At 37.3% G+C, this 24,988-nt stretch overlaps 1 protein-coding gene across 1 annotated transcript in view; it reads left to right on the forward strand.

Annotated features, from left to right (window-relative positions):
* The first annotated feature begins 1,353 nt into the window (after positions 1–1,353).
* Positions 1,354–24,988, forward strand: part of PTCHD1 (patched domain containing 1) — a 277,207-nt gene continuing 253,572 nt past the window's right edge. The window contains exon 1 of the mRNA XM_063450284.1: positions 1,354–2,277. Coding sequence (XP_063306354.1) covers positions 1,849–2,277 — 429 coding nt within the window. The 5' untranslated portion in view covers positions 1,354–1,848. The remainder of the gene's footprint in view (positions 2,278–24,988) is intronic.

The following is a 24,988-nucleotide window of genomic DNA, read 5'->3' on the forward strand; positions in this document are numbered from 1 at the left end:
TAAAAATAAAAATCATGATACTGCAGCTGGATGAGCGGGGGGCGGGGGTCGTCTAACAAGCCATGTAATGAATGCAGTTCAAACATCTAAAATAAACATCTAAAATAAATACTTAACACCATTCTACAAGAGATGCACATGTATTTTATAAACATGCTTAGTATGCTTCTAGTGTGTTATTATGAATGTAATTCCATGTAAAATACCAGACAAGACCTTCCCCTTATTATTTCATAATAATTGCTCGGAGATGGGGAGAGATCTCCCTCATTGCAGGTCTCTCGCACCACAGCTATCAGAATCAATCTAATGAGACATATTCACCAGCCAGACCACTAACGTGATGTAAGCACTGCTGGCACGTCCGTTTGCGTTAGTTTGTTATTTCCCATGAATTAAAAAGCTGCAAAGATACAATTTATCTTGACATTCCATTTAGAACCATCGTGAATCAACAAGAGCGAAAGAGCCCCAGCCATTGGAAACAAAGAAACGATAGCCAGTTCTCAAAAGTATTTGGTGGTGATATATCCCTCTTGTATTTATTCCTCTCTGGAAGGAGGTACAGCCCCTGTGGCAGTTGATTCAGGGAGGAGTGGTTGGGCATGGGGGTGGGGGGCTTGGCAAGAGGAATGTGTACAGTATAGATCATGCTGCAATAGAAGACATCTTCGTGATGTATGATGGGGTATATACACCTTTTAGTTTAGGGGTGGGGTGGGGGTGTTGTATTGTTGGTCATTTGGGCGTTAGTGTCGTTATGTCTTGCTAATCAATTATCACTGTGTCAATGTGTAAGTTTTCAAGTTCAGTTTGGAGTGTGATTGGCATTGCTTAATGAATGAGATGGAGAGATTGAGGGGTCTGGGGTATCAGTTATTCCACTGTATTAATGACTTGAATGTTTATTTATTTCACCTCTGCATTTCATTTTTTTTTATTGTTATTTTTCTGTTTCAGGTCTTTTTAACTGCATCTGGATGTACCAGTAGAATCTATGAAGAGCCAGATTTTTGTGAGAATTGCAGCTGCATGCAGAGAGGGATTAAGAGGGGTTTGAGGGGTTTACCATGTCCTTCCTGGATGCTGTCATTTTAACAGTCTTCTGAAGTAATGTGTTGACAGGCTAAATAATCGCCTGAGACCAATGAAATACACAAAACTGTATCTATGCGATGATCATTCTACTGCAACAATGAGACTTGTGTCTTCAAGGCTGTGGCTCAGACCTCATCAAAGAGAATTAGGGATTTAAAAAGGGGCGAAGGGAGAGGATTTCTGCAGCTGTTAAAAACCCATACTCATCAAATTACGTCACGATTTTCCTTTTTTTTTTTTTTGGACCTTATCTTTTTTGTTATCTGGAAATTCTCATCCTATTGAAATTCTACCTCCTACCACTAAAGGTGCAGAATGGGACTCACTTAAAGTGGATTTTGATACTTTTCAATGACAGATCCCAACTCCTTTTTCTTTTTATCACCTCCACAGAGAACATGGTTAAGTAAAAGACTTTATTTTTCTGCAGGTTTGGACAATGTTCTATTTTAAGTTAAAAAGGGCAGGATTCCCTTATAAACTCAAACACCCAAGGTAGACTATTTACTGGAAGAAGACTAATCTTAACTCATTGTATTATTATTTTTTTTTAATCTAGTCTGCTCCACTTTGCACAGAATTTGTTATACACTAGTGGAACCGGAGTGAGTTCTTCTAGTTGGGTTGTCCTCATTACAAACTCATCTAGCAAAGTAGTGTCCTGTCTTAGTGCCCCCAGTAAGAGAGAGATATGCAGTTACAATGAATCTATTCTGATATGGGAGGGTCTCCTTATGTTTGTGATCCCTGATGGTCCTGGCCAGGCTCTGGGAGAGCCTTGGATCTCAGTCTGTGACTCTCCCCCACCTAAGCTCCCTCTGCACTAGGATGTTGCGGAAGGTTCTGCATAGGGGGCTGAGAACGTGCTTTTCGAGGCTAGGATTTTTTATTGCCAGCCATCCAGTATTTTTTGTGTCAGCCCCAGTGCTGATCTCTATCTTGCTAGGGGCCAGTTTTAGCAGGTACAAGGTTGAGGAAAATATCGAGTATTTGCTGGCCCCTAAACACAGCCTGGCAAAGATAGAAAGGAATCTTGTGGATAGTCTGTTCCCAGTGAATCGTTCCAAACATCGTCTGTATTCAGATCTTCAAACACCTGGACGGTACGGCAGAGTTATCATCACATCTTCTAGGAGAGCAAACATGCTGGACCAGCATCACACAGATCTTATTCTCAAGGTAAACTACATATTCCAACCACCTGTTAGCTCATTCTGCATTGTCCATTTGTCTCACACCACTCAGATTACAGTTTTTGTTGATATTTGTAAAAATTGTATGCTCCAATTGATATGTTTTAGCAATTGTGTGATTGTTAAAATTATATGTTGTTACTTTGTAATTAAGGTAAGGAGGGTATGTTGCCTTAACTGACTTGAAACATTTAGACCATAAAGGCAAAGCAAAGCTGTAAAATATGTCAAATTCATCATATTGTACATCCAAATTGAATATTTTGGTCACCATATTGCATATTGGCCCTCAGTTTACCACAGCTAGTTATTTAATTAAATAGAGTGTGTTATATATATATATATATATATATATATATATATATATATATATATATATATATATATATATATTGTATTGGGTTGTATGGTTTAGCCTCCTGCTAAGTATTAATGCATTGTTAGTTTAGTAATACTTAAAATAACAATTTGAGACTCAATGTTTTGAACAGTTCATTCTCAGACATAATATATAGACAAAAGATAAAGCTGGACACAAGGTTGAGACATCACAAAAATGTATAAACCACTGACATATCCACTAGAGGGGTTTACTCACTAAAGAGTGGGCTGAGGGGAGCTGAAGAAATGGCAGATTTGCAAAAAAAAAAAGTTTTCCAGTTTGGACATTTTTATTGTTTGTTTATGTTTAACAGCCCATTTATTTTGGCCTACATTTTGGAATTAAGTAGTCAATTCACTATAATCAGTTGTTTAGTGAATACATTTCAAATAGCCCAGAGTTTACACAGACTGATGACCGTGTTTTATCTTCTAAAATAAATGTAGTAAAAATATACATTTTTCGTTATCTTTGTCAGTCATGTTTACACAACATTTACTGATTATGAATAAATCCCACAATGCACCAGTTCAAACTTTCTTTGCATTTAAATGTAGAACCAGAGAAAGCTACTATTCTTTTATACTATTTAAGTCAACACAGGTAGGGTCATTGACTAAATTCTTGAATTGTCAGTAACTCAAATTGAATTTCAACCTATGGGCAAAATACTCAAAATGTAAAAATTCTCCAATTGAAAATTTTTTCGAGTTTGGCGACTATGATTTAATTAGTTATTTGGTCAAAATGTAATCTGTCTTAAAGTTAAATGTGAACCAATGTAGGCTAGTTTACTATTAATAGACATATAGACCTAACATATCTGTCTTAAATAGATCATGCATTGTAAAAAAATACAAAAAAATAAAGTTTAATAATAAAAGAAAAAGAATACTCAACTTTAGAGTTCCTGTTGCTTCTGCAAGTACTTCAAAGAGAGAAGACACAGGCAGACGAAGAAGGGGTTCAACCAATCCAAATTCCTTATTTTGATTTTTTTTTTTGTTATCCCATAAATTCCTGTCCAGTAGAGGCTTCTTGGATAAGCATTTAATCTCTCAGCTACAATTCTACTCATCACATAGAATTAACAGAACTTCTTCGTAAGTGGATAGTTGCCCAGTTCACAGTTTTGTGATTCAGGATATGACAACTGATTATTAATCCATTGACCATGAGTGCACACATGTGTGGTGGCTCAAGTTCTCTCCTGAGGTGCGAGATTAGGATTTATCTGATACTCAAAAATGTGTCTGCTTTCAAATGCATATACGGTGCAGGGTACTCTCTGTGCCATCTTATTGCCAATTATAATGGTGCTTAGAGTAACAATTTAATTAGCCTTCAGAAAAAAGAACATATGATAAAAGGGTTCCTACTTTACCTTAGCACTTACCTTTAAAACAGGACTCAGTAACAAGAAAATGTAATAATTAAAATACTTCCATACTTATAAACCTCAGAAATCATATAAGTATACTGTGTTTAATAAATAAAATTTCAATTATCTTTGTAAAAATAAACAAAAAAATACAGCCTTTAGCAGAAATGGAATGTTTACAATGTAAAATCAAGCAATTGTTAAAGAGACACTATAGTCACCAAAACAACTTTAGCTTAATGAAACAGTTTTGGTGTATATAACATGCCCCTGCAGTCTCAATGCTCAATTATCTGCCATTTAGGATTCAAATTACTTTGTTTATTAACTCCCTGCATGTGACTTGCACAGCCTTCCTAAACACTTCCTGTAAAGAGCCATCTAATGTTTATCCTTCCTTTATTGCAAGTTCTATTTAATTTAGATTTTCTTATCCCCTGCTATACTAATAGCTTGCTAGAGCCTGCAAGAGTCTCCTGTATGTGATTAAAGTTAAAGACCACTATAGTTCCAGGAAACCAAACTCATTTTCCTGGCACTACAGTGTTAATAGCCCCCCCCCCCCCCCTCAGGGTCCCCCTCCCGCTGGGCTGAAGGGGGAGGAAGGGGTTAATCACTTACCTTTCTTCAGCGGCGGGCTCCCTCGGCGCTGGGGACTCTCCTTCTTCTGACGTCATCCGCCGAATGCCACGCGTGCATTCAGTCAGTCCATAGGAAAGCAATCTCAATGCTTTCCTATGGACGCTGGCGTCTTCTCACTCTGAAAATTACAGTGGGAAGCGCGGAAGCTCCTCTAGCAGCTGTCAATGAGACAGCCACTAGAGGCTGGGTTAACCCAAATGTTATCATAGCAGTTTCTCTGAAACTGCTATGTTTAGAGCAGGCAGGGTTAACCCTAGATGGACCTGGCACCCAGACCACTTTATTAAGCTGAAGTGGTCTGGGTGCCTATAATGGTCCTTTAAATTTACAGAGCAAGAGATAAAATTGTTTAAGGTAAATTACATCTGATTGAAAGTGAAACCAATTTTTCTTCATTCAGGCTGTGTCAATCAGAGCCAGGGGAGGTGTGGCAAGGGCTGCATAAACAGAAACAAAGTGATTTAACTCCTAAATGGCAGTGAATTGAGCATTGAAACATGAGAGGCATGATCTATACACTAAAACTGCTTCATTAACCTAAAGTTGTTTAGGTGACTTTAGTGTTCCTTTAAGTTAAAAACTGTAGCATTTGCTGGAGATTCCAATAGCTTTATATAGGATTACCAATGTTAAATATTAACATGGGTAATTATCATATTATTAAAGGGAGATACTGCAAATCCAAGTCATACTAATTTACCTATAAAGACTGAATGTATGGTTATGGAGAGTATTCTCACAAATGCTGTATCATGAAGCTATTTAAATATGCAAAACCGACCAGTGCCTTGAAGCATTAGTCATCAGCTTCATAGACAGAGCCTCTCTAACTGTGCCTGCTCTAATTCAACCAATCATTTCCTGCCTGCACTGTCATAAAAGCCATGCATGAACAACTACCATCCATCAATGCTCCCTCAGGTGTTTTTTACGCTTACTATTTTTCTGAGTAAACACAAATCAATATATTGCTTGAAAAAAAGCAGCAAAATATAAACAGATCTTGCAAACAGTTATATAGAGATTGTTGCTGGGCATTAAAAGTGAATTTCAAACTTAAAGCTAAAATAGCCAAACTAAACACAGAATTGACTTTGACAATATCTCTTAATTCGGCTATTTTGGCCAAATTTTTGAAATTCACTTTGAATTCTCTTTCAGTTCCTGGCATTTCTCACTTTATTGAATAACCGTGATAATAGACTTGCTAATTGTTCTGTCCTGTTTATGCACTAGATAGATAGATAGATAGATAAATAGATAGATAGATAGATAGCACGATAGATAGATAGATAGCACGATAGATAGATAGATAGCACGATAGATAGATAGATAGATAGATAGATAGCACGATAGATAGATAGATAGCACGATAGATAGATAGATAGATAGCACGATAGATAGATAAATAGATAGATAGATAGATAGATAGATAGATAAATAGATAGATAGATAGCACGATAGATAGATAGATAGCACGATAGATAGATAGATAGCACGATAGATAGATAGCACGATAGATAGATAGATAGCACGATAGATAGATAGCACGATAGATAGATAGATAGCACGATAGATAGATAGATAGATAGCACGATAGATAGATAGATAGCACGATAGATAGATAGATAGATAGCACGATAGATAGATAGATAGATAGATAGATAGCACGATAGATAGATAGATAGATAGATAGCACAATAGATAGATAGATAGCACGATAGATAGATAGATAGCACGATAGATAGATAGATAGATAGATAGCACGATAGATAGATAGATAGATAGATAGATAGATAGATAGATAGATAGATAGATGAGAAATATTGAATGAGAAAATGTATGGCAAATATGTGCTATTTGTCTGCAAGCTGCTAGATGTTGGGAAATATTGAGGGTTATGTATAAACATGTTCTTTTCTGAAACATGGTCTAACATATTGAAAGTGGGGCAATAACCATAGAAACCAATGGACCTATTCAAAACAAAACACTTTAATACGCATGATTGTCATGCTCTTTACTTAGCACTATGCTCCAGAATAGCACTTGTTGTTTGCCTTTATAAATTTCCCCCCAAATGCCTTGGTGCGTGCATTTACTACTCAGGCCTAGCCTTAAGTAATGAAAGTTGGTTGCTCTAACTGCTGACATTTGGTAATTTGGTATGGTGGTGTTACCAAATGTCAGCCAAAAGTTTCGATACTCTTGCAGCTTTGGGTTTGCAGACTCTCAATCATAGAGAGTACTAAAGTGAATTTCAAATGTTAGGCATAAACAGCCAAACTGGTATAAAGTATAGCTGGATAAAGTTTGGGCATTGTGGTCTTAGATTTGACATACACTTTAATTTCCTGACTATTTTCATTTTAGTGAAAAACCCTGAAAGTGTTAGAAGTTTTTAGTCTACCATGCAACGTTAGGCGAGGCAACGGTTTCCAGAAATAGCTGCAATATTGTGCTATAAGTTGTGCAATTGTTTGGATACATGTTTCTCTTATTAGGAATTCCTGGAGACCTCGCCCACTATTGATCTAAAAGTCCAGTGGTGGGTGAACAACAGGGATTCCATACACAAGGAGGACATCCATGGTTAATCAGTTAATCACTTGATCCTCTGTAGTTTTTCACTGTTTTTCATGAAGTATTTACAAAAGGAAATTGGGGCACACCCGGAACATGCATCTTGCAGGAATGGTGCTGCCGTAGTGACCAAAACTTATACATAACATAAATTAAGGAACAGCGCACTCAGATCATTAAAGGATCACTATAGTGTCAGGAAAACAAAGTGGTTTTCCTGACACTATAGTGCCCTGAGGGTGCCCCCACCCTCAGGGTCCCCCTTCCGTGGTGCTGAAGGGGTTAAAACTTACCAAGGGAGCCCGGTGCTGGTGACCTCTCCTCCCCGTCCGACTTCAGCTCCCTGTCCGACGTCACTTGAGCCGAATGCGCATGCGCGGCAAATGCCGCGCACGCATTCAAAGTGCCCATAGGAAAGCATTTCTCAATGCTTTCCTATGGACCCTCTGCACGATGGAGGCGAAATATGCCTCCAGTGTCGCAGATGCGCCTCTAGTTGCTGTCCGGAAGACAGCCACTAGAGGCTGGCTTAACCCCAAATGTAAACATAGCAGTTTCTCTGAAACTGCTATGTTTACATGTGAAGGGTTTAAACCTGAGGGACCTGGCACCCAGACCACTTCATTGAGCTGAAGTGGTCTGGGTGACTATAGTGTCCCTTTAATTTTTCTAAATTCTATACGGCTACTTACAATCACAGATCTCATCAACAAATATGAGGATTGAGTTTCACCATATGACCATATTGTGTTAAGCCCACCACTACAGTTCTACAATATCAGTACGTCCTACACTAATTCCAAAGTGGGAGACAAATCAAATAGAGCTAGTGCTAAAAATGCTGCGGTGTACTTAAATCTGTTTGTAAGAGCATTGTGAATATATAAAAAAATACAAAATTAATGTAATAAATGCAATTTAAAAAATGCAGTTTCAAAACTAAACAATTAAAGTGATAGTGCTTTTATGTATAAACTCACAATACTCACCAATTATATATCTGCTCAATGAAAATTAGAAATTGAGTGACATTACTATCCAAAAGCTCTTTAAATATATACATGTGGTAACCTCAAAAAGGGCCTCTGAAGCCATGGGGCTGGGCGGGATGCTTAACCCCAAAGGGAATCTGGTCTGGATTCCAAACTTACATAGTAAAAACCAAAGGAATATGCCAATGTCATGAATTATTTACCTTAATAACCTGCGTCTAAGTATGAAGTCAGCATAAGCAACAGGCACAATGGTTAGAAAGCAGTAAGCACATGCATTCGTGTTTGACAAATGCCAAAATGAATGTAAATTTTGTTTTTCATTAATATTGTTTAAAAATGAACAGGGTATTGCATTTTGTGTTGCCACAAAGCAATACTATCTCCCACTCAGCACACCGTGAGTGGAAGCATGTCTGCTCAACAGCAAGTGCATGTTTGCTGTAATAAAAAATAGTGACTGGGTAACTATTGCTGCCCAATCCCTAGTAACATACAAACACACATGCTCCTACCCGTAGGCAGCGGGTGTGGGCTTCAGTTTAAAGAAAGTGATCTGTCCACCTTACTGTGCCTCCACTTTGTGGCTAGTAAATAAATAAGATAACTCGAGGGGAGATAGTGCCCCACTGTACGTCCACACATGGCCAATGGGTGGGAGCAATAATTTAAATGACGGTGGGGTCTTAGTATCTCCCCTGGCTAGCACCAATGGTCAGTAGGTGAGAGCTCAAACCAATAAACCAGGGGGGAACTACCAGGTGTCACCCCAGTCCCCACCCATGGACAACAGGTGGGGGTTCCAATATTGTTAACAGGGGATCTTGTGTCGTTCATGAATTGTTTATCCCCTAAAATAAGAAAGAGAAAAAAAACAATGAAGTTTTTATGGTGCCTGGTGGTTCCTTTTAAGAAAAGAAGAAGATGTACAATTTATTAAAAGGTATTACATTTATTGTCCTTCTCAATAATATTAGAGTGAGGAAAGGTTGGCAGATATTTTTCTTAATTGGGTCCTGCAGATCCTCCCTGTATGTTACTAGCAATACCTATAAAACAATAGTATTATTACAGTGAGTACACCGTGGTGGCATGTCAAGTAGGGATATGGGGAGATATAAAACTTCCCTTGTACTAATGTTGGGGTCACATTGACCCCCATATGCTTATATTTATTTATTTTTCACTTTTAACCCCTTAAGGACACATGACATGTCTGACATGTCATGATTCCCTTTTATTCCAGAAGTTTGGTCCTTTAGGGGTTAATGTGGGACTGCCAATTAAAATTCAGAGTTATTTTTATTTGGTAGTATTCCTGTTTTACAATCAGAATTCATTCTTTTTTTTCCCATAGAGAATGTCTGTCTGAAATTCGGCAAGTAAAGCACTTTCAGTTCACATGTCTAGTAAGAAGCACATCAAGGCTGACATAACATATGAGTTTCAGTGGGTTTCATTGCAACTTGCATTGTGTTTTTATTACAGGCCAAGTTGTTTAAGACAGTTGCAATAAATGAGTGTGCAACAAACTTCCATTCATTGGGTGAAACAACAGCAAAAGAGTTTCAATTTGTGTGCCTGTCACTTGCAAGTGCAGTTTGACCTGTACTTAACTGACAATCAATTTCTCTTTAATTACAGCATACATATATTTGTGCACCCCTATTGATCATATGCATAATCAATAATTTTGTTTAGAAAGGGAGAGCTGTGAAACTGGGCAACTTGGTAAATTCCACAGCTCTCCCTCTCTATATAAAATGGAGGGCGGGAATGTTTTAACGGAGTACTGTTTGTCAATAGAGCAGTTTTATACCATGGAACTGACTATATAGAGGTGTGTTATACACACGGTCTGTCTGTAGAGACAGGTGTGTTATACAAAGAGACTGAATATTATAATGTTATATACAAGAGCTCTCTCTCTCTCTCTCTCTCTCTCTCTCTCTCTCTCTCTCTCTCTATATATATATATATATATATATATATATATATAAAAAAATATATATAGAGCTCTCTCTCTCTCTCTCTTATATACAAGAGCTCTCTCTATATATATATTATATATATATATATATATATATATATATATACTGAGAATCTGAGAATGTCCATAGAGACAGTTGTGTAATACTTATTTTAAACAGAGGATTGAATATAGACCACCATCTAATATTATTACTCTTCCTATAAGCTTGCGATCTTTCACACTCAGTCAGCCATGCATTACTCGGCTGGCCACCCTAGTACTACTCATACTGAACTATAGCCTACCTGGCACCACCTACATTACATTCTACCTTTCAGCCTGGCACCATTTACCCTAAGTAACATGCACTGAAAGGTAGCCTGCTACCACACGCAGCCTGGCACCAGTCATATACAGCCCATCTGACATCACTAATGCTCACACTCAACTCAGCTGGACCACTCTCACACCCAGCCACTCAGCCACAGACTGCTTATCACACGCATTCTACATGCCATCACTACCTACTGGTAGTTCTCCTATTCTCCAACATTGTGGTTGCTATGGTTACTTCCATCACTGACTACAGGTGTTTGGGTATGGAGTGACTGATGTCACGCCCGACACCATTGCACTGACAGAAAGTCATGGGGGAGTTGGAGCCAAGGTAAGTATTACTAATATCTGTAAACTTTACATGGAAACGTGATGTACCCATTCATATCTGGGCAGAGGGAAAAAATGTGGAGCAGTTAAAAAAAACAAACTTTTTTTTATATATATCATGCATTGATCTAACATACAGTAAGGGAAACATTATTTAATCTCCTGCTGATTTTGAACAATTGCCCACTGACAAAGAAATGATCAGTCTATAATTTTAAGTAGGTGAATTTTAACAGTGAGACACAGAATAATAATTTAAAAATCCAGAAAAACTCATGTCAAAAAGTTATAAATTGATTTGCATGTCAATGAGTCAAATAAGTATTTTATCCCTTTGACTTAGTACTTGGTGGCAAAACCCTTGTTGGCAATCACAGAGGTCAGAGGTTTCTTGTAGTTGGCCATCAGATTTGCACACATCTCAGGAGGGATTTTGTCCCACTCCTCTTTGCAGATCCTCTCCAAGTAATTAAGGTTTTGAGGCTGACATTTAGCAACTTGAACCTTCAGCTCCCTCCACAGATTTTCTATGGGATTAAGGTCTGGAGACTGGCTAGGCCACTCCAGGACCTTAATGTGCTTCTTCTTGAGCCACTCCTTTGTTGCCTTGGCTGTGTGTTTTGGGTCATTGTCATTCTGGAATACCCATCCACTACCCATTGTAAATGCAATGGCTAAGGGAAGGAGGTTCTCATCCAAGATTTGACGGTGGAGATAATGTTATTGGGATCATAGGCAGCATTCCTCCTCCTCTGGCGAGTTGAGTTGATGCCAAAGTGCTTGATTTTCTCTGAATCATTCAGATGTTCATTTGCAAACTTCAGACGGGACTGTACATGTGCTTTCTTGAGCAGGAGGACCTTGTAGTGCTGCAGGATTTTAGTACTTTACATCGTAGTGTGTTACCAATTGTTTTCTTGGTGACTATGGTCCCAGCTGCCTTGAGATTATTAACAAGATCCTCCCGTGTAGTTCTGGGCTGATTCCTCACCGTTCTCATGATTAGTGAAACTCCACGAAGTGAGATCTTGCATGGAGCAACAGACCGAGGGAGACTGACAGTTATTTTGTGTTTCTTCCATTTGTGAAAAATCGCACCAACTGTTGTCACCTTCTCACCAAGCTGCTTGGCGATGGTCTGCAGCCCATTCCAGCCTTGTGTAGGTCTAATCCCTGACATCTTTGGACAGCTCTTGGCCATGGTGGAGAGTTTGAAATCTGATTGATTGATTGATTGCTTCTGTTGACAGGTGTCTTTTATACAGGTAACAAGCTGAGATTAGGAGCACTCATTTTAAGAGAGTGCTCCTAATCTCAGCTCATTACCTGTATAAAAGACACCTGTGTCAGGGTGGTAGTCTGGTGCCCAGAACCCAGACACAGTGTCCAGGCGGCGGTGCGTGGACCGGGACCCAATATGCCTGATGTTAAGTGGGAGTCTTCAGCGTGGAGGTGGATTAGCAGGGTCTGGTGCAGGGTAACCACACGCCCCCTGGTGTTGAGCACCAGCGTTTGTGCAGCCACATATCAAGACCCTGAATCAGCTTCAGCGGATAACAGGAACTAGGAGCTTGGAAATTAAGCAGACCTCAGAGGAGCTGAATAGGGAGGCTCTGCAGCAAGATTTTATCCAGTACTAGAAACAAGGCTAGACTAGAAAAATAGGCACCAAACATGAAAACAAGACAGAACTAGTAGAACCCAGAACCAGAGAAGGATAGTAAACTAAACCCAGAACATATACACAAGACATGAGGAAAACATGAACACAACATGGGCATGACTGGACAGGACTGTACATGGGCTGGGTATACAAACTAAAACAAGACAAGATAACATAGGCAAAACAAGAGGAGAAATAACTAAGTACTACATATGTAAATCATGGGTATTTAGTCACACTATATGATCATACATTGCATAAGCCTGTCAACAACGCCAATGTACCCCATATCTGGCAGGTCCTACACTGCCTAATGGATACTAAAACATCCTAAGTAGACATATATAGCACTTACCTGCAAGAAAGGGCAGAAGCTTTGAGCAGCTGCCTGCAGGACTCTGAAACATAAAGGAATGATGGAAAACAAACGGGTGTGGCAACATAAAACAAACATTTAAAGGAAACCTGGAGAATGGGAAATCCAGGGACGAACTAAAGGAATGAACCCAGAAATCCCAGCATAAAGAAAACCAGACATAGAATAGAAAACCAAAAACCCAGAAAACTAAGCAAGAATAGCAAAAAGAGTACTGGATACCAAAAGCCAAGTCCAGACATCAGAACAGAGCAGATCATGACAACATGTGAGCCAGAAATCTTGCTGGTCGATAGGGGATCAAATTCTTACTTCACTCATTGACATGCAAATCAATTTATAACTTTTTTTGACGTGCGTTTTTCTGGATTATTTTTTGTTATTCTGTCTCTCACTGTTAAAATACACCTACCATTAAAATTATAGACTGATCATTTCTTTGTCAGTGGGCAAAAGTTCAAAATCAGCAGGGGATCAAATACTTTTTCCCCTCACTGTGTAATGTGTAAATATATACAAATATCGATTTTTCTACAGCTCCTTTTTTTCTCTATTGGTCACTTCTCTTCATCTGTGAATAAAATCACCATTTAGTGTCTGTCTCAAACATTTATTTTTCCCATCACTCATCTCTTTTTTTTTTTTGGTGCCCCAGGCAGAACGCAGAATCGCAAATCAAAATGAGCATGGTTGTCCATTACGTAAGTCGTTTGTTCATTCATGCGGTGGTTTGGATGATAACCTGATCAACAAAAATTTGGACGAATTGTAATTTGGAAAGAACTGAATCTTAAGTCTATTGTCTACTGCTGTAACAAAATATAGTGATGTCTTATTATAACATATAATTTGTTATATCCATAAACCACAACAGCCGAAGGGTTGCCTTTAATAGAAAATTTTAAAAAACAAAAGGAGAGAAAACATACAAGGCGATCCTATCTTATGGAAATAAATCCTCATACTAATTAGTATATAAGGAATTAAGGCCTCAATATAATATTGTTGGAAACGTTTTTCGAATGATTTCATATTTTTGGATAAACCTTTAAAATTATTCTTTCAACATATTAAAATATCAATTTTTTTACCATGTGTAAAAAAAATATTACTATATATAAAAAAATCTAAATATTCCAACATTAAAATATTTTTCATAATATTAAATAATTTAAAAGTTTTGGAAAGCTTACTAAATCTGTATTAAGTTGAGGCCTAAGTCCCAAGTGCTTTGTACTAAGGAAAAGCTCTGCAAGATTTTGTATAGATCCGTGCTAATAACAGTTTTTAAATAATCAATGTATGTTACAGCAATTTAGCAGGTCATGTGATTGTAGAAATTAACAAGACGAAAGGGAGGGATTTGAAAATTGAAACTGGAATGGTGGAAAATATATTCAACATGATGATCAAATATCTACATGTACATTTACATTAAATTAATCATATTGATCAAACAACAATATGTACATTACCTTAAATTGTTTAAAACAAACTACACGTCAAATAATTTTATGAACCTGGGAATTTTTTAATAGATTCTTAAGCTTACGGTCCCTAAATGCCATGTAAATACATTTGCTGAACCTGAGCATTGCTCTATATAATAATAAATGACAAGTCATTGTTAACAATGTCTGCCCACTGTGTTAAAAAGCATTGTAAGGAGTTAGCCTAAAAACAAACAATAAGCTATCTTCAATATTAAAGAATAATACATATCAACATGCAAGTAGATTCTAAAAGGCTTTCCTTCACATCATGAAAGCCAAGCAAAAACAGTTTAAGGGTCATTTGTTAATGAGAATCTTGCTCCATGAGGGAAAAAAGATTGGAATACATCCAGACATACGTAACTTCTAGAGCATATATAAAATTCGTAGAAATCGCACAGTGCATCAGCAGCATATCTACTTAAAGATGTGAACAAAGATTCACACGTGCCTCCTCACCTCCCCTCAAAAAATATTCTTTGGAAAAACATTGCAGTTGCATGTATTCCACATATTCTGTATATTTTAACGTTTATAATTTTTTATTTCAAAATCACTGCTGTACATGATATCATGACTTAGGATTCTCGGAGTTGTAGATAAATATAAATAATTAGAGATGAATAGATATATAAATAATGTGTATATAAACATGATGTACATACTAACGGTTAAGCAGGTGTGTATAGCTTACAGTAGTGGTTAATGGGTCAATATAACCAGAAATCTAGCTTAACTTGCAAAAAAGATGCACTCTACATTACAAACCTAGAACCGTACCATATATGTAAACAGTTATCAAATATTGTTTTTTTTTTCTATTGTGTCTAATTAAGCATCCGTGGCACCATAATTTAAAAAAAATTAGAAGATAAAAAACATTTCATTATGATTTTAGAAAGAGGGAAGAAGGTTCAACAGAAAGAAGAAGAAAAATGGTATCTAACACACCTAGTAATTGGGAGGTCTGTCCCAGAGACAAATTATTTATTCTTTCCAAGTATGACTTTACAGCTCGGGGGTAAGTTAGGGGAATAGTCATTATATTGTTCATCTTGTTTAGGTGAGAACTTGAGACCCAACAATTAGTAGGTTTATATAAGGACATCAGTCATGGTCCTTCTCTGCTAACATGGGGGTCTTAGGAATTCTCACACCATTTGTATTTATGTGTGCTTGATGAAGTAAAAGGGAAAGAGTTAGCCCTTAAAGGGACACTCCAGGGCCAGGAAAACTATCCGTTTTCCTGGCACTGCAGGTCCCCTCTCCCTCCCACCCCCCATCCCCGGTTGCTGAAGGGGTGAAAACCCTTTCAGTCACTTACCTGAGAACCCCACCGATGTCCCTCGGTGGTGGTTTCGGGCTGCCGCCACTTCTCCCCTTCCTTACGTCAGTCGGTGGGCGAGACTGATCCCGCCCGCCGGCCGGGAGACCTAATGCGCATGTGCGGCAATGCCGCACACGCGCATTAGATTTCTCCATAGAAATGCATTGAAAATGCTTTTCAATGCTTTCCTATGGGGAATTGAGCGACGCTGGAGGTCCTCACACAGCGTGAGGACATCCAGCGACGCTCTAGCACAGAAACCTGTGCTATAGACACAGAAGTGCCCTCTAGTGGCTGTCTAGTAGACAGCCACTAGAGGAGGAGTTAACCCTGCAAGGTAATTATTGCAGTTTATAGAAAACTGCAATAATTACACTTGCAGGGTTAAGGGTAGTGGGAGTTGGCACCCAGACCACTCCAATGGGCAGAAGTGGTCTGGGTGCCTGGAGTGTCCCTTTAACTGTTGCAACACTAAAAAGCTAGGTCAGTCTGAGTGTTTAGAGTTTAAAATATTATTTTTGTTTATATTAGTAATGTGAACAGTGGGTTGTAATGGATTCACAAGGTGAGAAAAAATAGAGAATATTTTGAATCATGTATTTATTAAAGGATCACTATAGTGTCAGGAAAACAAACCCGTTTTCCTGACACTATGTCATCCTTGGGGACCCTCAGGGTTTCCCTCTAGTGCTGCTGAATGGGTTAAAACCCCTTCAGCAGCTTACCTTAATCCAGCGCTGGGCTCCCTCGACGCTGATGACCTCTTCTCCCCCGCCGACGTCAGCTCCCGAGTAAAGCGGACTACGCATGCGCGACAAGAGCCGCGCACGCATTCTAACAGTCCATAGGAAAGCATTTCTCAATGCTTTCCTATGGACGTTCCGCACGCTGGATGCAAATTTCGCGTCGCAGAAGCGCCACTAGAGGCTGTCAGTAAGACAGCCACTAGAGGTTGGATTAACCCTTAATGTAAACATAGCAGTTTCTCAGGTTTTAACCCTTCACATGTAAACATAGCAGTTTCTCTGAAACTGCTATGTTTACATGTGAAGGGTTAAAACCTGAGGGACCTGGCACCCAGACCACTTCATTGAGCTGAAGTGGTCTGGGTGACTATAGTGTCCCTTTAAGATTTATGGTAGCACTAAATAATAAAGATATTTTTTTTTCTGCTGAGCCAAGTATTTAAACATTCTGTGAATTGATTGTTAATATTTTGGGAAGATAATTATATTTACTAGATATAACATATGTTCTTTTAATTACTGAGGATCTTCCCTATTAATTAAAATACAACTTCCTGGTTTCTGCATGCTGAACATATTGATATATTGATGGTGGATTCAGTAACAAGAGATACAGTCATATCTTACAAACAAATGACATTTTTCACAGATTGCAATAGAAAAAATAAATAGTAAGGATGAAATGTATCTCCATTGATAGAATCCAGTCCTTTGCTTATAGACATCTAGAGAACCATCCATACATATATAATAACTATGAGTGAGTAAAAGGGTTCTAAAAAGTTAGAAATCATGCATTTTAAATAACCCAGTCTTAATCTGATATTCAAAGAAATCAAGCAATGCATCACGAACATGTTCACATATTGTACCACGCACAGTAGTCATAATCTGCACAAAAAATTAATTAGGCTCTACAAAAAAAAAAAAAAAAAACAGAAAGCCTAATGTATATTAGCATGCTGTGATGCATCAGGGGGTACAATACAATTTTCTGACTCTTTTTCCAAGATCAGCACATTAAGACGCATTATACTATTTAGAAATCAATGTGTTTCTTGAAAAACAGAAATAACTTGTTGGTACAGTGGAAATAACTGAATTACACAACATGTTGCATTTCATCAGCAGGTTGTTTATATTGGTGATAGTAAATGTATAGCTTTTCAGCCAGTTAGAGTCACAGAAATTGGTGTTGCTTATCTGGAGATTAGGACATTGATCCATCATATATGCCATGCTACAGCTCTAACCTAAACATTTCTGCATATTAGATCAGTCTTTTTTCTCATCTTACTTTTTGAGCATTTAGGCCCCTAAAGCATTTCAATTTGCTGAAGTGCTTTATGTGTGAAGAGTGTGTTCACTTTTTTTATTTTACAAGAAGTTGAGATTTCAATAGAAATTGTAATTTCTTTAAATTATCCTGGTTACACCCCTCTGGTTTTCAAGCAGACAACAGGTCCTGTTGCTTCCTTGTTTAATTAGCTCAGTAGAACTAAACACAAGAGACAGGCAAATACCCAGAGGACCTGCCTTGTAAAGACTTCTCATAGAGCTGCATTGGGAAGTTTGTGATTGAACAGCCAAATAAAGTATGGGCTGGGAAAAAGGGAGGTCTTGCAAAGTCTTTAGACAAGCGATCTTCAGCTTTTGCAAGCTGTTTTGAGGTATACCTTCTATGAAAAAATTCACAATTAACTGCTGGCATGCTTTTATTGGTGGTATTTCTACTACACAGTATTTTTTGCTTTCATTTTTTTGGGAGAGGGGCAGTGGAGTGTCATTTTCAATATTCTACTTAATTTTATAAGAAAAGTTGGTAATATACTCCAAAGTATAATAATAATACTGTAAAATATAATTGTATAAGAAAAGTTGGTAATATACTGCAAAAGTATAATAATAATACTGTAAAATATAATTTTATAAGAACAGTTGGTAATATACTGCAAAGTATAATAATTATACTGTAAAATATAACTTTATAAGAAAAGTTTGTAGTATACTGTAAAGTATAATAATTATACTGTAAAATACGTATTATATCTATTGAAGAGAATCTTTAAACTAGTTTATTATTTTTTAAGCCTAATGAATAGACTATTTGAATATAGCGTGCAATGAGCATCTTTACAGCAGCAAATTTAAAGGTTAACATACATTTTTGTTTAACTTTACAAATGACTATGGACATCTGCTAAGGCTAGAAGAAAAATGATGTCAAGTTAAATAAAGTATTTTTAGCAGCCCGGGTTCTTAAGATCTGGTGATGTGTCCAGATTTGCTTCCTGGGCTTTGAGTTTGGCAGCCTTAAATCTTCTAGGCTTGCCATGACCCTTTGTTGTTCTAGAGTAAGTATTTATTATAGATCTATAGTTTCTAGGATTTGCACCTATTAAAGCTCCACATTTGATACTTCTACAAGGCAATTTTTTTAAGCCTGAATGTTACCATGCTTAGGCTCAGTTTAAGTGAAGCTCCTTCGTGGCTCTTGTGATTTTATCTTCTTGATTTCTCATTTCATGTTTGATTTAATTTCCTTTTTTTTTTTTTTTTTTTTTTTTTTAAGAGGGGGTGGGTGAGATTTTTTAACTGTTTACTAAAGTGACTTTTGGTTTTGCTGCCTGATTCATCTACACTGTTGTCTCTAGTCCCTTAGAAATTAATTTTAACTTTGACTTGCCCCATGACTGTTATTTTGACACGTTACCCGATATTTTAGCATGTATCCTCATGGCTTTATTGTTTTGGCCTGTATTTAGCCTTAGGTACTAACATTGACATATTATTTGAGTATTAAGTTATCCAAAGATTTATTTTTGAGATTAGTGACTCGCTATAGTCTAATAGGGCTATTTACTAAAGTGAGAATTCAAACTGAATTAAAAATGGATTTACAAATTTAGGCCAGAGCACAAAGGCATTTGGCTATTTTGACAGTACATTTGAAATTACTTTGAATTCTCACGTTAGCAATAAACCTTTTAATCTATATCTCTAGGTTTCATTATTTTTTTCAATTGTTTTTTATATTAAAATCATTATTTTATTTTTCTATAAACTTTGTGGATGTTTATAGGAGCTATTTGGCCAAAAAATCTAATTCCAAGTCACCAAATGCCCCAATCCCGAAGCAACTAAAATGGCCAAGCTGTTTTGGCTGCTTCAGGGTTTGGGGTTAACTGTTTTCTCACTGGCAGCACTAGCAGCCAACATACCTATAGTTATAAATCGTCTGTTAAAGGAATATGTTTTACCTAACACATGCCCCCTCAGTCACTGGTTGATCACTCTAATAATACATCAGTGATTTGGAAGCTGCTGCTGCCCAGTCATTAGTAACATGCTTGGAGGATCCATGAGCATCAGGTGGGGGCTTTAAAGTAAAAATGGGGGGGTAGATAGATCACTGTCTACCTAACATGTCTCCACGGTGGGACTCCACGCAAAATCTAATGACATGAGCATAGTGTCCCTCAACCCCTGCTCATGTCATATGCTAGAGGATCTTATAATAATAGCTGTGAGTACTTAATATCACCCAAGCCCCCACCCATGGGCAGCAGGTGGGGGCTCTAATAATAATATTTAACAGGGGCACCTAATGTCCCCCTAGTACATTTCCATTGGTTGCAAGTGGGGGCTCTTAATATATATAGAAGGGGAGTGTACATGCCATTGTCCTCATCCCCCAAAAATATCCCCACCCCCTGGGCATTTTAGGTAAGAAAAAGATTACATCTAATGGTATATATACATTTTGTTTCAACAGGTATTAATTTTATTAGCCAATTTACTATTAATAGGGTAAGGGGGGATAGTGGTTAAGGAGTGACACTATGACCCCTCTGTTATTAATATTCACTGTGTATTGAAAGTATTCTGGTGCTACAATAGCATAGGAAGCTGTGCTAGTCCAACCATCTGAGTTGCCAAGGATAATTACCGTTTATAATTACAATTTTACTATTTCAATTTTTTCATGTATCATTCCCTTCCAAATTATATTAAACACACTGATAAAGTATATTTCACTTTAATATAATATGGACTATCATATTTAGCAGTATACATACGTTCATTAGTGGTAATAACAGTATTGCAATTCTATTTTATATACCAAATTCATAATCACACATAAAGTGAATGACCTTTACTACCGTCTTCGAAATAATGTTTTTGTACTATATTATGCATCTCAAATGAATGCATCCACTTTCTGTTTAAAACTAATGTTAGTAATGAAGCTGTTTTTTTGACAAGTGTCGTATTGGTTTTAAGATTCAACACTTGTAATGGGTGTAATGTAGCATTTTCTCTGCCAGGTCAAACTTGTGAACTGATTAATGAGGTCGATTCTAACCTGTTATGCACATTAACTCTGGTAACTTTAAGGCTTATAAAATTGAATGTAACTTAATCCCAGGAGCGCACTAATATTTCATTTCTGTCGTCAGGAACAACTGTTTAACCAATATAGAGGCCAGGTCATATTTGCTATAAAACAAATTACATACATGGCTGGAGACAGACATCATATAAAAAACTGTACACATGCTTCTTGACAGATAAATAAACACATTCATACACAAAAAGTAAATAATAATGTAATTACAGGCATCTGAATTTCCTATAAAATTCACACATATATACCAGATATATTGGTAATTTAAATATGATTTACATCTTCAATACAATTTACCTTAAAAGCTACAAATATGTGTGGAAATCTTTCCATATCATATAAATGTAGATACTAATTGGAAGATAACTTTGTAACTATTTTATGTTTAATGAAGTTATTTTTTTATTTTTTTATTTTAATTGAATTGATAATTGGCAATTATTCTACAAAAAAAGTTGAAAAAAAGATTTCTCCATGGATCAATAACCTATATTTAATGTATAATGTATTTCCTAAAAACTGAACCTGACAATCTCTCTGGGAGAATTCTATATCTGTATTGTTATTTCTATAAAGAACACATTAATTTTATGTAGGTGAAATCGCCTTTCTTCAAATCTCAATGGATTATCTCTAGCCTGTTGTATATTTCTATAAATAAGCAGGTGACCAGGCAGCTGTTTGTACCTACATATATTTAGGTACAATCATATAATATCCCCTCTGATACTACTTTTTTCCCCGCTAAGAAATCTGAGTAGAACGTCTTCCAGAGGTGTTGGAAAAGTACATTGTACTATATTGGTAAAATTGAGTCAATTAAATCTGTACACCTTACTAAATAATCTGGAAAGATCTGAACATGGACACTTTTATCTAGATTTAATACTTTTGGTTTTAAAGATTTTTAAAAATATTAAAATATAAATCATATAAAAAATATAAAAATATTAGAAAATTCTCAGACATATTAGCCCCTTAAGGACAGGGCAGTTGTACAAGTTCTGACCAAAATAAAACCAAAACAAAATCTAGAATTTGAGCTATATGTCTGTTCAACCATAATCTACCTATTTCATATTATGTATTATATATCATTTTGTTCAGGGGAAACAGGGATTTTTGGGGATTTTATTTCACATCAAATATTTATATATGGGACACAATTTAATATGAAAAAATCTAAAAATAGAAACTAAGAAATTTTATTTTCTAACTTCTGCTTGGCATTTTAACTGTGAATATCATAATACTGTTAGCTTTCACTGCAATAGAAAACATATTGTTATGCTGTGATGTCCCACGGATACAACAATGTCCCCATGTACGGGTTTCATGGTGTTTATGAAAGAGACAGGGTTAATAGTAATGTCCCGGACGGTTCTCGCTGGCGAATAGTTCCTGGCGAAAATAGCTTGTTCGCGTTCGCCACGGATGGCGAACATATGGGATGTTCGGTCCGCCCCCTATTCGTCATCATTGAGTAAACTTTGACCCTGTACCTCACAGTCAGCAGACACATTCCAGCCAATCAGCAGCAGACCACCCCTCCCAGACCCTCCTACCACCTAGACAGCAAACAATTTAGATTAAATTCTGAAGCTGCATTCTTTTTTTATTTTTTTTGTGTTTGTGTTTATTATACATTATCCTCCATAGCCAGTAACCTGTGTTTATTATACATTATCCCCCATAGCCAGTAACCTGTGTTTATTATACATTATCCCCCCACAACCAGTAACCTGTGTTAATTATACATTATCCTCCCCATAGCCAGTAACCTGTGTTTATTATACATTATCCCCCATAGCCAGTAACCTGTGTTTATTATACATTATCCCTCCCATAGTCAGTAACCTGTGTTTATTATACATTGTCCCTCCTATAGCCAGTAACCTGTGTTTATTATACATTATCCCCCATAGCCAGTAACCTGTGTTTATTATACATTATCCCTCCCACAGCCAGTAACCTGTGTTTATTATACATTATCCTCCCATAGCCAGTAACCTGTGCTTATTATACATTATCCCCCCATAGCCAGTAACCTGTGTTTATTATACATTATCCCCCATAGCCAGTAACCTGTGTTTATTATACATTATCCCCCCATAGCCAGTAACCTGTGTTTATTATACATTATCCCCCATAGCCAGTAACCTGTGTTTATTATACATTATCCCCCCATAGCCAGTAACCTGTGTTTATTATACATTATCCCCCATAGCCAGTAACCTGTGTTTATTATACATTATCCCTCCCATAGCCAGTAACCTTTATTTATTATACATTATCCCTCCTATAGCCAGTAACCTGTGTTTATTATACATTATCCCCCATAGCCAGTAACCTGTGTTTATTATACATTATCCCTCCCATAGCCAGTAACCTGTGCTTATTATACATTATCCCCCCATAGCCAGTAACCTGTGTTTATTATACATTATCCCCCATAGCCAGTAACCTGTGTTTATTATACAGTATCCCTCCCATAGCCAGTAACCTGTGTTTATTATACATTATCCTCCCATAGCCAGTAACCTGTGCTTATTATACATTATCCCCCCATAGCCAGTAACCTGTGTTTATTATACATTATCCCCCATAGCAAGTAACCTGTGTTTATTATACATTATCCCCCATAGCCAGTAACCTGTGTTTATTAAACATTATCCCCCCATAGCCAGTAACCTGTGTTTATTATACATTATCCCCCCATAGCCAGTAACCTGTGTTTATTATACATTATCCCCCATAGCCAGTAACCTGTGTTTATTATACATTATCCCTCCCATAGCCAGTAACCTGTGCTTATTATACATTATCCCCCCCATAGCCAGTAACCTGTGTTTATTATACATTATCCTCCCATAGTCAGTAACCTGTGTTTATTATACATTATCCCCCCATAGCCAGTAACCTGTGCTTATTATACATTATCCTCCCATAGCCAGTAACCTGTGTTTATTATACATTATCCCCCCCATAGCCAGTAACCTGTGTTTATTATACATTATCCCCCATAGTCATTTATCGTTGGACCTAGGCAGCATGATGTCTTAGGCCGGCCCAGAGAGTGAGTGAGTGAATAATATAATATATATGTTCAGAAACATAGTAGTAATATATGTAAATCGGGTTCATGCAAAGAGGGTGAAAAGGTATTAAAGAAAAACACACTTATTGCATCAAATTTACAAAGCCAAACTTTTAAAATCTTTCCTCATTTCTTTCTCGGGATGAGGAATATATCGGTTGTAGACTGAGGATTTCCATCTGCCCAATCTTTTAATAATATGCACTGGAGTGTCAGTGTTGAAGGAGACCGAAGCTGCCCCTATTCTAAATGAAAGACCCGAGACATGGATACAACCCAATCTTAGGAGTAGTGTTCTGATGTAGAAGATGAATTTAGCCGTAGTCAGAGGGATTCAGTGAGAGTAGTAGTGAAATGTGTGTGGCATGACTGAGTGTGGGTAAGTAAGAGTCAAGTATTTTAACTGGGCACTAGTTCTAGGTGGGATAAAGTGATATAGCGGATGGATGAGAAGTTTGGTTTGTTTTAGAGAAAGTATATAGTGATCATGATTTTTAGCGATATCCAATATTTTTAAGGTGGTCTCAAACAAACATAAAATGCTATATAAAATTTGTGGGAATATCGAATAGTTGTGTACAGTAAATCATTGAGGGCTTAGAATATCGAACCATCGATCGGTAACCTGGATGAAGTAAGGGGTCTATCTGTTTTATTAAATATGCTTTTAATGGGATAGGACGTTAGGAAAGGTGTGTGATTGGGATAAGTGGTTGTGGCTGTATTTACCTTATCCTGGGACCGACCTGGCTCCTAAGCTTGAGCCGCGCGTGGCTGGATCACTCCTGCCTCCACATGAGCCGCATGCGGCTTGATCTCCTCTTCTGACTTAGCCACGTGCACTGACCGCAGTGATCGGTCACGTGGCCCGCCTGGCACAAGGAGCACGGCTCGAGTTACGAGCTAGCTCTTAAAGGGGCAGTGGGAGCCAAAAGTTGATTCAGGCTCCCATTGGCCCACGTCATTCCA

This window comes from Pelobates fuscus, chromosome 1 (assembly GCF_036172605.1).
Source record: "Pelobates fuscus isolate aPelFus1 chromosome 1, aPelFus1.pri, whole genome shotgun sequence".
In the NCBI taxonomy this organism is placed as follows: Eukaryota; Metazoa; Chordata; class Amphibia; order Anura; family Pelobatidae; genus Pelobates; species Pelobates fuscus.